At 43.5% G+C, this 15,158-nt stretch overlaps 1 protein-coding gene across 8 annotated transcripts in view; it reads left to right on the forward strand.

Moving 5' to 3' along the window:
- The window catches only part of clasp1a (cytoplasmic linker associated protein 1a), a 155,813-nt gene that overhangs the window by 135,805 nt on the left and 4,850 nt on the right, over positions 1 to 15,158 (forward strand). For 6 of the 8 annotated variants that reach the window (XM_056289164.1, XM_056289162.1, XM_056289166.1 and 3 more), the window contains 6 exons: positions 1,725 to 1,872; positions 3,297 to 3,543; positions 6,494 to 6,684; positions 7,403 to 7,531; positions 8,833 to 9,039; positions 9,904 to 10,020. In XM_056289164.1, the coding sequence (XP_056145139.1) occupies positions 1,725 to 1,872; positions 3,297 to 3,543; positions 6,494 to 6,684; positions 7,403 to 7,531; positions 8,833 to 9,039; positions 9,904 to 10,020 (1,039 nt within the window). Of the gene's footprint in view, positions 1 to 396; positions 532 to 1,724; positions 1,873 to 3,296; positions 3,544 to 6,493; positions 6,685 to 7,402; positions 7,532 to 8,832; positions 9,040 to 9,903; positions 10,021 to 15,158 lie in introns of all 8 variants that reach the window. The other 2 variants (XM_056289159.1, XM_056289160.1) reach the window with 1 other exon arrangement.

A 15,158-nucleotide genomic window follows, 5' to 3' on the forward strand; every position in this document is an offset into this window, starting at 1 on the left:
TTCATGTACATGTAGCATTGCTCTCATTCTGGGGAAAACATGACAATGAAGGCTCCACATTCATTTGGATTGAAAAACAAATAAAGCATTCAAATGTATTTATCCTACATTCAAATGTAAAGTTATCTTCTTGGAATTGATCTCGAATTTATCTTCCTGGGATTCTGGTAGTTTCTACCACTCTCCTCTAAATTAACTTTTAATCCCTCGAAGCTCAGAGTCCTTTCTTTTTGTCTTTTCTCTTCTCTCCTCCTGCACACTTATTTTCTTCCTTTTTCTTCTCTTTACCCTATTGTTTGTCTGTCTTGTTTGTCTGTTGCTGTTGTTGCCCCTCTCAACCCACCCTGCTCTCTCCCGTCTGTCTGTCGGTCCCTCCCGGCCGCTCTGTGGCAACAGTCGGTTGTGGGGTTGGGGTGTTGACGGGCTGTCTAAGCATCCCCCTGCTCCCACTCCTCCTACTCCTCCTACTCCGCCTCACTCCACCCCTGCTGCCCCCTCCCTCAGGGTCCTGCGCAGAGCGTACTCACCCAGGTAAATGAGGAGGGCTGGGACATACGGGAGGTCATTGCCCTTGGGGAAGCCAGATAATTGGCCTCTTCTCCTTATTCCAATTGTCTCGTTCCAAGCTACAGAAAGTAGCTCAGCTGTCTTTTTGTCTTTACTATATCACTGTGTCATCTCTGGAAAGGTTATTCAAAGTCACATGACAGATGTAAGTAATGCAGTAAAAAAGATAGAGTCTACACACTATTATTTGCTCCCATTAATGATTTTTTTTTTACCCCCCCCCCCTTTTTTTTTCTTCCCAATTGTACCTGGCCAATTACCCCACTCTTTCGAGCCGTCCCGGTCGCTGCTCCTCCCCCTCTGCCGATCCAGGGCGGGCTGAAGACTACCACATGTCTCCTCCCATACATGTGGAGTTGCCAGCCGCTTCTTTTCTCCTGACAGTGAGGAGTTTCACCAGGGGGACATAGTGTGTGGGAGAATCACGCTATTCCCCCCCGTTCCCCCTCCCCTCTGAACAAGCGCCCTGACCGATCAGAGGAGGCGCTATTGCAGCAACCAGGACATATACCCACATCCGGCTTCCCACCTGCAGACACGGCCAAATGTGACTGTAGGGACACCCGACCAAGCTGGAGGTAACATGGGGATTCGAACTGGCGATCCCCATGTTGGTAGGCAATGGAATAGACTGCTACACTACCCGGACACCCCCCATTAATAATTTTTTAATGTCACCAAAGTTATGTTTCAAGCCACATGCTCTTTGTCACTCTACATTCCCTTGGTCTGATGAAGAGCATGTAGCTCAAAATGTAAATTTGGTGAAATGATGACATCATTAATAGGAGCAAATGACTGTACAGACTCTACCTTTTTTACTAATGTTGTAGTCCTGCACCTGTGACTGATTTTTTCGTGGATGTGTGTGCGCTCTGGCATTTTAAAGATATAAGTAACGCAACCTTGTGCATGGTATCTACCCCAAGAGGCTGGGATTGGTGTAATGCCTAACCTCGCCCTAAAACCCATTTTGCCTTTCAAAAAGCTGATGTGGCTTGAAGAGGCAATGCTAAACGCTTTGCATGGGAGCTAAAATAAAATCATGATTGTAGATTTTCTCTCTTTTTGATATGCATTTTATACAAGCTATGTGTGTGTGTGTGTGTGTGTGTGTGTGTGTGTGTATGTGTGTGTGTGTGTGTGTATGTGTGCAGCATGGTGGAGTATGACACAGAGAACATGAACTCGGAGGAGATCTACAGCTCACTGCGTGGCGTCACTGAGGCCATCCAGAGCTTCAGCTATCGCAGCCAGGAGGACCTTAATGAGCCTATCAGGCGAGAGGGCAAGCGGGATGATGCGGTGAGTCCTAACCACTAGACCCTGACTAAACAGTTCACTCCCTGTTGGTATTCAAATTTGATTTTGACAGTGGAGAGGGCTCATGATTAATTTTTGTGAATCAAACCTTTTCGTATCAATGTAATATACTCTTCCTTTAGTATATCTACTCTTAATATTTACTCTCCAAGAGTGGACTACCAAACCATTTAGGAGCAAATTCACACACAAATGAAAACAAAATGGATCAAGATATACAACGGGCTTTTGGCCATTACAACCCCTGCATTTAATTTCAGCTGCCACACGTTCACTTTAACAGAGGCACTTAGTTAAATGTTTTGAATTATGTAATTATGCTGTGTGCTATACACACTATCAATAGGTTCATCACCTATCTTCATAGAGAAAAGAGTCAGTTACTTTTTTCAGAGGAAAAACAAAAGAAAAACTCAAGATATTGGCTTTTTTTTCTGGACTATAGCATAGCATACAAAAACTGACTTTGCTTACCACAAGAGGTATGGGATTCTTGCAGACAGATGCTGGAAATAATCTAAAACTGGTAAGTGTTGAATCCTGTTCTACCAGGATTGAAGTGGAAGCGGCTCTATTGTCTAAGCCCCACATTCCTAATAGAGTGTGGAAGGCGAGTCACACTGTCGATGTTGACGTTTAAGTGGTTGTGCATCAACTGCAGGAGTGTATTCATCCATAGTAGAGTCTTAACCTGCTACACTCTGGATGCTGAAAATGCTATGAAATATCTGGCCAGTATAGAGTCTCAGGTATTTATCAATTAATCAAATTCCTTTTTAAACCATAAGTGTTGATAATTAAGCACATTCCAATACTAGAATGTAAGTCTGCAGAACTTCTAGATGACAGGGGTGTAAACTAAATTCACACTGTTTTCATAAAGATGGCAGTAGGCTTATGCAACAGATGGAGGAAGTGAAACACAAAAATTAAGAGCATCTTTATGTGTGGACAATAGTCCAGGTAAGAAAATCACAGAAACTTGAATCAGTTCATCTGGACACGTTTATTGAGAGAGAAATGTTTCATCACTCATCTAAGTGACCTTTTTAGTCTCAACTGACTGCATTGTAGGTGCAGGTGTAGGTGTAGGTGCATTGTAATCATCGTCGCCATCTTACGATGCTGTGATTGCAACTATTCCCAAATCCTCTGTGAATAGTACACATGGTCATTGTAACTCTAGTTAATGGTCACAGCAACTTGCATATGAAACTGATCGTTTTTGGTCGTTATGCCACTGTATTGTTTATAAGAGTAGGGATACCTGCAGTCAGTTGAGGCTGAAGAGGTCACTTAGATGAGTGATGAAACGTTTTGTGTCCAGATAAACTGATTCAACTTCCTGTAAAAATTAAGAGCATTGCATTGCATTTGATTGATGTTCTCTCCCTGGCTCTCCTTAGGCTGGGAGGGAAGGGGTGGCATCTTCCCCTGGTTCCGATCCCCGGCTGGGCTTGGACATGTTGGAGGGTGGCCGCACTGCCCTGGACAACAAGACCTCGCTGCTAAACACCCCGTCACCACGTTCTTTCTCTGGGCCGCGGGGCCGAGAGTTTGCCCCCTATGGATACGGAGAAACAATCAGCGCCTACGACAAGAGCGCCCTGAAGGAGGCTGTCTTTGATGATGATGTGGAGCAATTCCGCGACTGTGAGTCCATGAGTGTGTATTGCCTTGGTGAACGTAAATATTCTGTAGTTGTTTGGACACAGAGAGTGACCTCAGCGATTTGACCTCTCCCCGATCATTCCTCCAGCCTGTCTGGTGACCACCATCTTTCATTATGTTATGTCATCAAGTCAACACATTTTGGCAACATAGAAGAATAGATCCCTAGATTTGGTTTCAACCATTTCCCTTGTTTATCAGTGATACAATAAACAACGGGTTGGTTTAACAAAAAAACTTAGCAAGAGGCAGTTAGTCTGTCTGAGAGAATTAGTTTAAATAAGTATAGTTTGCATAAGAGAAACGTTCAACAAACTGGCGTTTCCATCTGAAAATAAAAAGCTGAAAATCACAAACAGGTGCTGAAGTCCTCTTCAGCCCTCAGCTTCTCAGCTGCTCAACACAAGGCACACTGTATGTTGGTTGTTGTCATCACCACACCCCCTGTGTACCCTCTGTCTCCTATCCTACCCTCCTTTTCTCTCCATCCATCTTCTCCCCTCCCCATCTAACCATTTCTACATCCACTTCCTCCGTCCCTCTCCAGGCCGTCGTCAGGATTGTGGAGAAAACAAGATGGCACTCCCCAAGGTCTTTGCTCCTGGTAAAGACACACCCCTCCTTTCCCTATTGACCACTTCCTGGTCTGGCTGACTGAAACCCTTATTGACTGATTAACAAACCCATTCGTTAACAGGCTTGCTGACTGATTGACTTGCTGACTAACAGCTTTACTGACTGACTAACAGCGACTCAGGCTGACTGACTGACTATGCTGACTAAAACACTGCCTGACTAACCAACAGCAGCAACACTGCTAAGAGCTTTGCCAACTGACTGACAAGCTGATTAGCTTGCTGACTGACTGATGGCCCTACTGACTTGCTCGCTGACAACCTTGTTTACAGACTGACACTGACTTGCTGACTTACACCTTTATCAGCCTTACTGGCTAACTGAATAATGGCTGAGAGCTCCCACCAGCCATGCTCTGTCTGTCTGCATAGTTCTGCTCAACACTTTTTGTGTCCATCTCCATATTACCATTGTCTTTGATCTAACTCCACTTACTCCACTTAGCCAGTGTCTTGACTAACTCAGAACTTAAAAACTGCTTATGCACCCTGATTTTAGTGGTAGTCTAGCCTTAGGACTACAGAGGTCTAATGTTATTTATGACATGGTCTGTTAAAAATGTAGCTGACTGGATCTGTGAAGACAACACACTGACATCTACTTAAAGAGGACAAAAGGGCTTGGAGCCTGAATGGCGGATATATATTCTGACTAACTTGACAGGGATGAAAATGTTTTCCAATTCCAGCAATTATGAAAATACATAAAACTGATATGCAATATGTTAAGAAGGGTCTGATTATTTTATGTCAAGGGTATAGCTGTGGGCATAAAATAAAAAAAATGCAAAGTACATTTTAAATTCATTTTAAATCTATGATTAATTATCCCTACCAGCCGGGGGGTGGGGGTATTGCATTTGGTCGCATGTGTGTGTATGTGTGTGTGTGTCCACAGCTAATCTCGCTTACTACTGAGTCTATTAGTGTGAAATTTCTTTTGCGGTTATGACTGTATTATCAAGAACCCCTTGTGGTTGTGGGGATTCAAAACCTTTGGAAAAAGTTTGTTTTTGCTACCGCCCCTCCCTCTCTTCATTTACTCTCGAGCTCGCTTGACCAATTTTGTTCTCTCACTGCTTGATCTGAGTCAACCCTGCACAGCTCACATCTAGGGTTCACTTAGATTGGGCAGCAACAGTGTCAAAACATTATGTATTCGGTATGAGTCTTGAAAGTAAACGAGAAGTTGATCGTATTCGCAAGTCAGCAAATCATTCACTGCTGATCTCAGCACAGGAGAGCTGGAGGAACACTGGATGAGCCAAAAAATAATAACCTCCGTCTTTATTTTCATTGTATAATAAACCTGGGTAGACCATTTACGCTTGCACATGTGTGACTCACATCTACAGTTGACTCAGATCGGGCAGCAACATGATCAAAAGTTATTGACAGAATTGATAATCCAAAAAAATGCAAAAATTATAAAGGAACAACTTCCTCTAGATTTCAGTCAAAACAGGAAGTGTTGCATATTCTTGTCGCTACCCGATCTGAGTCAACTGTAGATGTGAGTCACGCATGCGTGATCGTAAACAGTTTACCCAGCTTTGTTATATTATGAAAATAAAGACAAGATTAGGGTAAGACCAAAATGGTCGCGTAGCTAACCTTTTCTTTTTGGAATGTGCAAGTTCATATTAGACTTGGCCGCATTCGTTTTTATTAGGTAGATTTTTTTAGCTTGAGCACTGCATATTAATTAATTATTTTTTCCCATATTTCCCGTTAAATTGACTTGGGCACTGTGCCAAAAGCTTATAATGACAGGAAAAACACTTTTTTTCTGTCCGTGTGTGCGTGTATGTGTCTGCTCATACTACTGGGCCTGTCTGCCTAGTAATTTTTGTGCACAGTTATGACTGTTTGATCAAGGACCTCTTGTGGTTGCGGTGATTCAAAACCTTTGAAAAACCTGTTTTATACCGCAATTGAGGGCTAACTCCTCAGCTGGTTTTTCGCCTAAGTCTAAGAAGGCGAGTTACGCCTGGAGTTGATCTGCACTCTACTGAGTGCACTCGTCTAGTTGTCCATTGAATTCAATTCTGCTAATAACTTCTCTTTGACAGTTGAAATTCATTTAAAAGCAACAGGTACTATTATGTCCTAAAATCTTATTTCATAACATGCCCTCACTGTATACTTAAAAATCAGCTGCACAAAAGGCCAGTGTCTCATACAACACTCTAACCTATATGTAACATATGAAGGGGAATATTATCATTAATAATGATGATGATAATAATAATGTCATTTTAATATCACTTGACCTCTTTCTTTGACTCTATAAGCAGTTGGTCAGGACCACTCAGACATGGTGGCTGACTTACTGAAAGAGCTCTCCAACCACAACGAACGTGCAGAGGAGCGTAAGGGGGCCCTGGTGGAGCTGCTGAAGATCACGCGGGAAGACAGCCTGCCTGTGTGGGATGAACACTTCAAAACCATCCTGCTCCTTCTTCTGGAGACCCTAGGCGATAAGGAGGTGTGTGTGGCTCTGGGTGTCTGTGAGGCGGTATGTCAGTAGGTTTGTGGGAGTTTCATTGTGTGTTTTGGAGATTTCTGGATGAGCACGTGTGTGGTGCTTTAGGTTTCTCTGTCTCTGTGTCTCTGATTGGAAGGCCATATCTATGTCAGTGGTTACATTTACATGCACCCAAATAATGTGGACACAGACTGAGGCATTACTGTTGACTATAACAACAGTAATGTCACATTTATTGCGTTATCTTTTTGGGGTAAGGTGAAAATGTGAGTAAGCGAAACGCAGTTATGATGCCGAGATTTTTTCTCAATCTTTAATCGATTTATTGGTCAGTGTTAACACCTTATTTAGAGTCCTTTAGGCTTTTTTTTTAGGTGTTTTTGTCGCTTACTTGTGTGTGTGTGTTTTTCCAGGGGTGTGCGTTTTGCCTTCACAAATGATGGGAATTTTTAATAGCTTTGTAAACTCCAAGGTGCACTAGTGCCCATTGAGTTACACAGGAAAAGTCCAACAAAGTGGACACTCGCATGCATTTGTAGCGTGGGTGGGTGGCAACAGTGGGAATGATACCCCAACCCTGACAGTGTAGACCCATGCTTTATTTATTTGTGATATTCTGAGGCTGAGAGTGTATGGGTTATGTGCGGATCGTTTGATGGAAATGTAGCTTCTTTTTTTTCCTATTGACTGCAAGTTCTGTTCTGTTCTGTCCCCTAAGCACACAATCCGAGCCCTGGCCCTGCGTGTCCTGAAAGAGATTCTGCGAAACCAGCCGGCCCGCTTCAAGAACTACGCTGAACTCACAATCATGAAGACCCTGGAGGCTCACAAAGACTCCCACAAAGAGGTAAAGTTCAGAAACTGAGAGAGGGAAAGACAATGTTCACTGTTGCATATTTTCAGAGAGAGAGAATTATTTATTCTCATTGTCATATTTACATATTATTTCTGCATTTCATGACAGTGTATCACTTAAAAGTGCAAAAGGCAGCAGTTTACAAAGAAGAACAGAAAAACCCTCTTAACCCCATATATCTCCCACACTACTCCCGGTGTGGGAAGATGGCGACGTGAATTCCCAATTGCAGCAGCCTCACCTAGTACCAGTGTGGGAAGATGGTGGCGCGAGCTTACGTTTGTGGCGGCCTCACCCAGTACCGTCCATGCAGTGTTTTTGTCCATGTCTGCATCCAAGTTTGTGTCTGCATTTGATGGCTGGGAGAGCTGGCACTGCTACTGCTGCTGCATCCTGTGGGCCCAGGGACCATGGCCCTGCCTGGAACTGTGCCCGAGGAGGTAACACCGAGGGCGGTCTGACAGGACGTGGAAGCAGGGCAGGCTAAGCTAACTGCTAGCCCATGCAGACTGGCAGTTCCGCTAACACCGAGGGTGGTCTGGCGGCGGCCTCGCCTAGCGTTGACTGTGTTTTTGGTGTCATCATGTGGAGTGGGGGGAGGTGTGTCAAAGGTGTCTGGCTGGGAGAGCTAGTTTTGGATCAGCTAGAGGAGCCTGGTCTGCTGCATCCAGTGGGTCCAGGGACCACGGCCCTGCCTGGAGCTGCACCCGAGGGGGAAACACCGAGGGTGGTCTGACAGGATGCGGAACCAGGGCAGGCTAAGCTAACTGCTAGCCTATGCAGCCTGGTAGTTACGACAGACATCCTGGCATTCACTCTCTTGGACAGTGACTTTTTTTTTTATGTTAGATATGTGTTTTTGTAGGGTTTTTTTTCTTTGTAGTTTGGATGTGTGTGTTGTTGTAGGTGGTATGTGTTTTGTCTTTGTGTTGCACTGCTGTGGGCTGGGGGAAACAGTATTTCATGTTTCGTGTTGATGAGTAAATGTCTGATCAGGGCTGAGAATATGAGTGGACAAGTTTAGTCCTGGGATGCCCAAACCTTCTATCGAGTCTGCCGGAGAAGTCTTGGGCCTAATATGACCTCACCTCTGTAATTGAAGGGACTCAGTTGATGACCCCAATAATATACCTACTTTGTCCGCCTTCTTCTACAACCCACCTCAGGTTTCTACATTGGCTGTATGTCCAACAGCGCAAGGGATAACCCCAACAGATCCCAGTATTGGTACACAAAGAGGCTGCGTTTGATGCTTTCTCGTGACAGTAAAATCATAATTTTTTTTCCCACAGGTGGTGCGTGCAGCAGAAGAGGCAGCCTCTACTCTGGCAGGCTCGATCCACCCAGAACAGTGCATCAAGGTGCTGTGCCCCATTGTCCAGACAGCAGACTACCCCATTAACCTGGCTGCCATCAAGATGCAGACCAAAGTCATCGAGCGAATCACCAAGGACTCTCTGCTCCAGCTGCTGCCTGACATCATACCGGGACTTCTTCAGGTTGGCACAGCTTCCAGTCCATACACGAAAATAGATTTGGAATATAACATTTATCAAGCCGGTAAACACAAATGGTGATTTAACTATTGTGCACTTAGGCTATTTGTGCTAGAGACAACATGCAGTCTTGGCTATGATGTGGTTTCTTGTTGGTGCTTTTAGATAGTAGGGGGTATATGATTTAAGCTGTTAATTGCTCACTCTTTTGGAAGTTACTTTGGATAAAAAGTGTTTGCAAAATGAGAACTGAATATCCCATTCCAAATAAAAGCCAAAAAAATCATTATTCAATTATTTGAACTTCCATTCATGAGGGGCACCTTAATTTATCTTGCCAGACTCCCAAAAATGAACATATTTTTTGTAAATAAAATTAGTTGATTTCTATCTTTCATTTGATCCCCTTCAAAATGGATTAGATTTTCACATAATGGCCTTGCGTAAACTTTGTTTCACTGTACCTTTCTGGTCTTACTGATTTGACCTCACTGAGAAGATAGGATTTTGGGTAACATCCTTGTTAGTGTCTAAAAGGCATATTTGGACAACATGTTCATATTTGGACAGCTTGAACAATTTGCCTTATTTGTACCTGGAAATGTTTGCATGTACTTTGCACCCTCTGCCCTCACCTCTGCTTCTCCTCCCACATCTATTGTAACCCCTTTTGAATATACGTGTCTGTGTGTGTGTGTGTGTGTGTGTGTGTGTGTGTGTGTGTGTGTGTGTGTGTGTGTGTGTGTGTGTGTGTGTGTGTGTGTGTTTATATTTGTGTGAATTTTTGGTGTTTTGGTTATGTGTGTATTTGCATGTGTATGTTTTCTGGCTACCTGTGGTCTCTAATGCGCTCTCCACTCTCTCCAGGGCTATGACAACACCGAGAGCAGCGTTCGCAAGGCCAGTGTGTTCTGTCTGGTGGCTATCTACTCCGTGATTGGCGAGGAGCTCAAACCCCATCTGGCACAGCTCACGGGCAGCAAGGTACCACCTGCCAAGGGCTCACCTTCAATAGCTTCTTGCACGTACACACACACACACACACACATGCAAACAAAAGCAAATATCATTGACAGAAATGAACACCCCTGGCCTAATGCAGGTTAGTTTGGGCTGTGGTTGCATATATTGCAAGTAAACATCACGTTTAGTTGGGTGGTAATTAAGGTGGTGGGAGAATTTGGAATAAAAGTTTTCCTCTCTTGCGCTCTCGCACACACAAACATACATACCAAGGCATCCAGGCAATGTAGCGGTCTATTCCGTTGCCAACCAACACGATGATCGCCAGTTCGAATCCCCGTGTTACCTCTGGCTTGGTTGGGCGTCCCTACAGACAAAATTGGCCGTGTCTGCGGGTGGGAAGCCAGATGTGGGTATGTGTGCTTGTCGCTGCACTAGCGCCTCCTCTGGTTGGTCAGGGTGCCTGTTCGGGGGGCGAGGGAACTGGGGGGAATAGCGTGAACCTCCCACGCGCTACGTCTCCCTGGCAAAACTCCTCACTGCCAGGTGAAAAGAAGTGGCTGGCGACTCCACATGTATCAGAGGACGCATGTGGTAGGTAGTCTGCAGCTCTCCCCGGATTGGCTGAGGGGGTGAAGCAACAACTGGGATGGCTCGGAAGAGTGGGGTAACAGGCCGGATACAATTTGAGAGAAAAAAGGGGAAAAATCCAAAACCAAAAAAATACATACCATTCATAGCATTAGTGCTGAAACAGTTGATTAATTGAAAGAAAATTAATCGATTACAGTTTTGGAAATAAATTAATCACTTATCAAGTAAAATTACTAAATATTTGCTGATCACTAAGATTTACTGTCTTCCTTTGTTTCATATCATAAAGTGAATACTTTTGTGTATGTTTGGCTGCTGTTCACACACTTTAAACTGTTTTAGACATCACTTTGGGCTCTGGGAACTTGAGATGGGTATTTGTCAGTATTTTTAGCAGTTCATGACTAGATTATTAATCAATTAATAATTAAAAATCATCAATAGATTAATCACTTAAGATACTTGACAGTTGAAGCCCTACCTAACACACGTTAGCCAATAATTACGTTTTTTTACGTTTTTTACTGATAAAAAGTCTCAAAATCAGACAAGTGATAATCTCTGCGGCCATGGTGCCCAGCAATAATTTCACCAAAAGTATATAAAGTTTCTTGAAAATAAAAGAAATGCACTAGAGCTTTCTATCAAAAACAGTGGCGAAACTACCATATATGCAGATAATATGGCTGCATTGGAGCCCTCAACAGTTTAGGGCCAGCACGCACAATCCCCTCTTTATCTCGCCACTATCGTATCAGAAAGCTCTCGAGCACTGTGTCTACAGTATATGGTATGTTAAAAATGTGCAAAGTGTGCCTGCGTGTAATTATGGAGATGCATACTGCTACTGCGTTCTACGCAGTAGAATAGATGAGTTCATACAGCGAAAAGCCTGAAGAGTGCACCTATGATGTAAATAGAACTTATTTAAGTCAAGACAATTAAACAATATTACACTTGAGGATCTGCTTTACTGTCAGTGTTGACACAATAGTGATGCAGTCAGGACTGAGGCACTTACGCCGAGTTCCATAAGCAGCTCTGAAGTGCTTATAATGGCAGTAAAGCACACCCTCGAGTGTAATATTGGGTTCATACAATGGCTACCAACAAAATAAATAATCAAAATGTATTCATATTGTGGGGCAATTCATTCTCAAAATAAAAAAACAAAAACTTTTTGTTAGTGTTATCTCCATTTCCCTGGAAATACATGGGGTATGACTAATGTCTGGAAAACAATCAGTCACGTCAGTAGAGTAGGTCAACCCATAGTAATGACCTAGAAACAGACGATTTCTAGTCCCTGTTGAGTCAACCACCTAACTTGAGTGAATGCTTTCTAGAGATCGTGGGATTTCCCAAACTGAATAAATACCAAACATATAAACACAACTGCCTTGCTATCTCAATCATGTTGTACTAAAATAATCTGCTGAAAAAAATAAATTTTCCATGGACAGATTTAGCTACTACGTCCGCCAATTGTGCATGCCTTTTTAAGCTAGTATGTATGTAATATGTATAGTTCTAATCAATTGTGGCGTAATATTTATTGTGATGAGGCATTTTTCCTTTGAGTATGGCTAGGTATACTGTGGGTGACACGGTAGCGCAGTGGGGGCGGCGCAGTGGTTAGCGCGGTCGCCTCACAGCAAGAAAGTCCTGGGTTCAAGCCCCGGGGTAGTCCAACCTTGGGGGTCGTCCCGGGTCATCCTCTTTGAGGAGTCTGCATGTTCTCCCCGTGTCTGCGTGGGTTTCCTCCGGGTGCTTTGGTTTCCTCCCACAGTCCAAAGACATGTAGGTCAGGTGAATTGGCTGTACTAAACTGTCCCTAGGTGTGGGGGGGACACACCCTGTGATGACCTGGCGGCCTGTCCAGGGTGTCTCCCTGCCTGCCGCCCAGTGACTGCTGGGATAGGCTCCAGCATCCCCGCGACCCTGAGAGCAGGATAAGCAGTTTGGATGATGGATGGATGGATTGATAGGTGTGCTGTCATGCTGATTTGATCATGTTCTATGGTGGCACAGTGGCCCAGTGGTTAGCACTGTTGCCGCACAGCAAGAATGTCCTGGGTTCAAACTCCAGGCTGTCCCAGGTCCTTTCTGTGTGGAGTTTGCATGTTCTCCCGTGTCTGCGTGGGTTTCCTCCGAGTGCTCTGATTTCCTCCCACCATCCAAAAAACAAAAAGACATGGATGTTAGGGTTAATACTCCTGCCTGTACCCCTGACCAAGGCAAAATAAGAAAAAGAACTGGAGTTGGTCCCTGGGCGCTGCAGCTGCCCACTGCTCCTATACAATAGGATGGGTTAAATTCAGGGAACACATTATATCGTAACTACAATTTCATTGTAATGACAAAATAAAGTGGCTTTCTTCTTCTAAATGTCTAGTTTACCAATTAGATTGTTTTATCGGAACTACTTGTATAATTCAAAGAAGGTTGAATCAGTTCATGTGGATACAGTTTTTATTGACGGATAAAATTCATCACTCAACTAAGTGACATCTTCAGTCTAAACTGACTGAAGGTATCTCCACCCCTGCAGTCGGTTTAGACTGAAGATGTCACTTAGTTGAACTGATTCAACCTTCTTTGATTTTCTTACCTGGATTATTGAGCATGCATCAAGATACTTGTATTATTACACACTTGTGTTTTGTGTTTATAAGGCCTATGCGCAGACATGAATAATGTCGTCAGTGTGCGGGTGCGCTATCACCGATTATGTTTTCATGCTCAGACACCAGATTTTGTCAAGTAGGCTAGTCTATCACTGTCATGGCCTTGCTATGATATCTCTTTTATAGCACAACAGTCTGTTTTCCTTGTAATCATTTCATTTAGGTGTCAACTGTGCAGTGCACTTCACTGTTGCTGGTCGTTTGAAAGCTGCGTGCGTTCACTTCTTTCATTCGCTACTGACATGGCGTTATGTTATGTCTGTTTGTGATGGGCAGGCCGGGGGGCCCGCTTTGGCCATCTTGCATCGGGGCCCAGCGCTGACTCGTTGATCAAAATGTAGAGGTTTAGAAAAAGGCAGGCCTGTAGGTGTGTTCAGCGATTAAACAAATTATTAATTTTTTCTCCTTTTATTATTAGGTCTCAGCACCCACACACATGGATTAGCCTAGAATACAACTGCAGTAGAAAATGGCAAAAAAGTCCACCATAATCAATATTTTCATCCACCATAATCAATATTTTCAAATTTTCAGTATATTTGTTTCATTTAGATTTGAATAGCCACAAGCTGTAGTAGCCTTTACTTTGCAATTATTTTATGTTTTTATTTTTATAATTGGGCTATATTTCTTTTTTAAACGTACAGTCCATGATGGCATATGCTGTTATGGCCATCGGGTCGGCATTGTGAATTTGTTTGAAAAAATGAGACAACTTAAAGCCTCAAAAATAACTAAATGCGATATGGCATTGGCTATTTTTCTCCTTCACAAACGATCAAATTTTAAAAGTCTGGCCAAAAACAATGACAAAAGTGGGGTATGCATGAGTTGCAGGTTGTGTCTTTTAGCATGCCTGCAGAGCAACTCTTGTCTTTATTTTGAATATTTGTTTAAATATCAAATAATTTTTCATTAAAATAAATGTCATGTAAATTCTTGTGCAGTTCATGGAAGGCGTAGATATTAGGACCGGATTTTTTCCCTATTTGTCCAACATTCTGGAATCTCCCCAGACACGTTGGCCAGCACCAAGTTTTCCTCGCAGAAATTCTAATGTAAACAAACATGCGTATTGTGCACTCCCACAATCCAAAGACACACTTGTTAGATGAAATTAAGTCTCTAAATTACCCATAGGTGTATAATGACAGTGTGTTGGGGCCCTGCGATTTGCCAGGGGGTCTCCTTGCCTTCTGCCCAATGCCCATTGGTATAGGCTTAACCACCCCTGCAAATCTGAATTGGATTAAGTGGGTATAGATAATGAATGAATGAATGAATGAATAGAGGGCGTCCGGGTAACGTAGCGGTCTATTCCATTGCCTACCAACACGGGATCGCCGACTTGAATCCACGTGTTACCTCCGGCTTGGTCGGGCGTCCTTACAGACACAGTTGGCCGTGTCTGCGGTGGGAAGTCGGATGTGGGTATTTGTCCTGGTCGCTGCACTAGCGCCTCCTCTGGTCGGTCGGGGCGCCCCCCGGATCGGCAAAGAGGGGGTGGAGCAGCGACCGGGATGGTTCAAAAATAGCAGGGTAATTAAAAATGAATGAATGGATGGAACGATATTGTGCATACACACAAATACAGATACATACACGCATGACATACTTACACACACAAACATACACAAACACATACACACAATTAAACATGAAATGGAATGTTGTATGGGTGTAGTAGACAAGACATAATCCAAAACTGAGTCAGACTACCCTCAAACAATGGTCTCACCCACACACTCAGTCTCCATGTAGAATCTCACAACTGCATGTAAACACACACTCCCTTCCATTCCAAACCATCCCAACAGACACAAATCTTATCGTATTCACAGGTGTCATTTCCCAGCCAGTTTTTGCTGGTTTTCTAGT

The sequence above is a fragment of the Lampris incognitus genome, chromosome 11, assembly GCF_029633865.1.
Source record: "Lampris incognitus isolate fLamInc1 chromosome 11, fLamInc1.hap2, whole genome shotgun sequence".
In the NCBI taxonomy this organism is placed as follows: domain Eukaryota; kingdom Metazoa; phylum Chordata; class Actinopteri; order Lampriformes; family Lampridae; genus Lampris; species Lampris incognitus.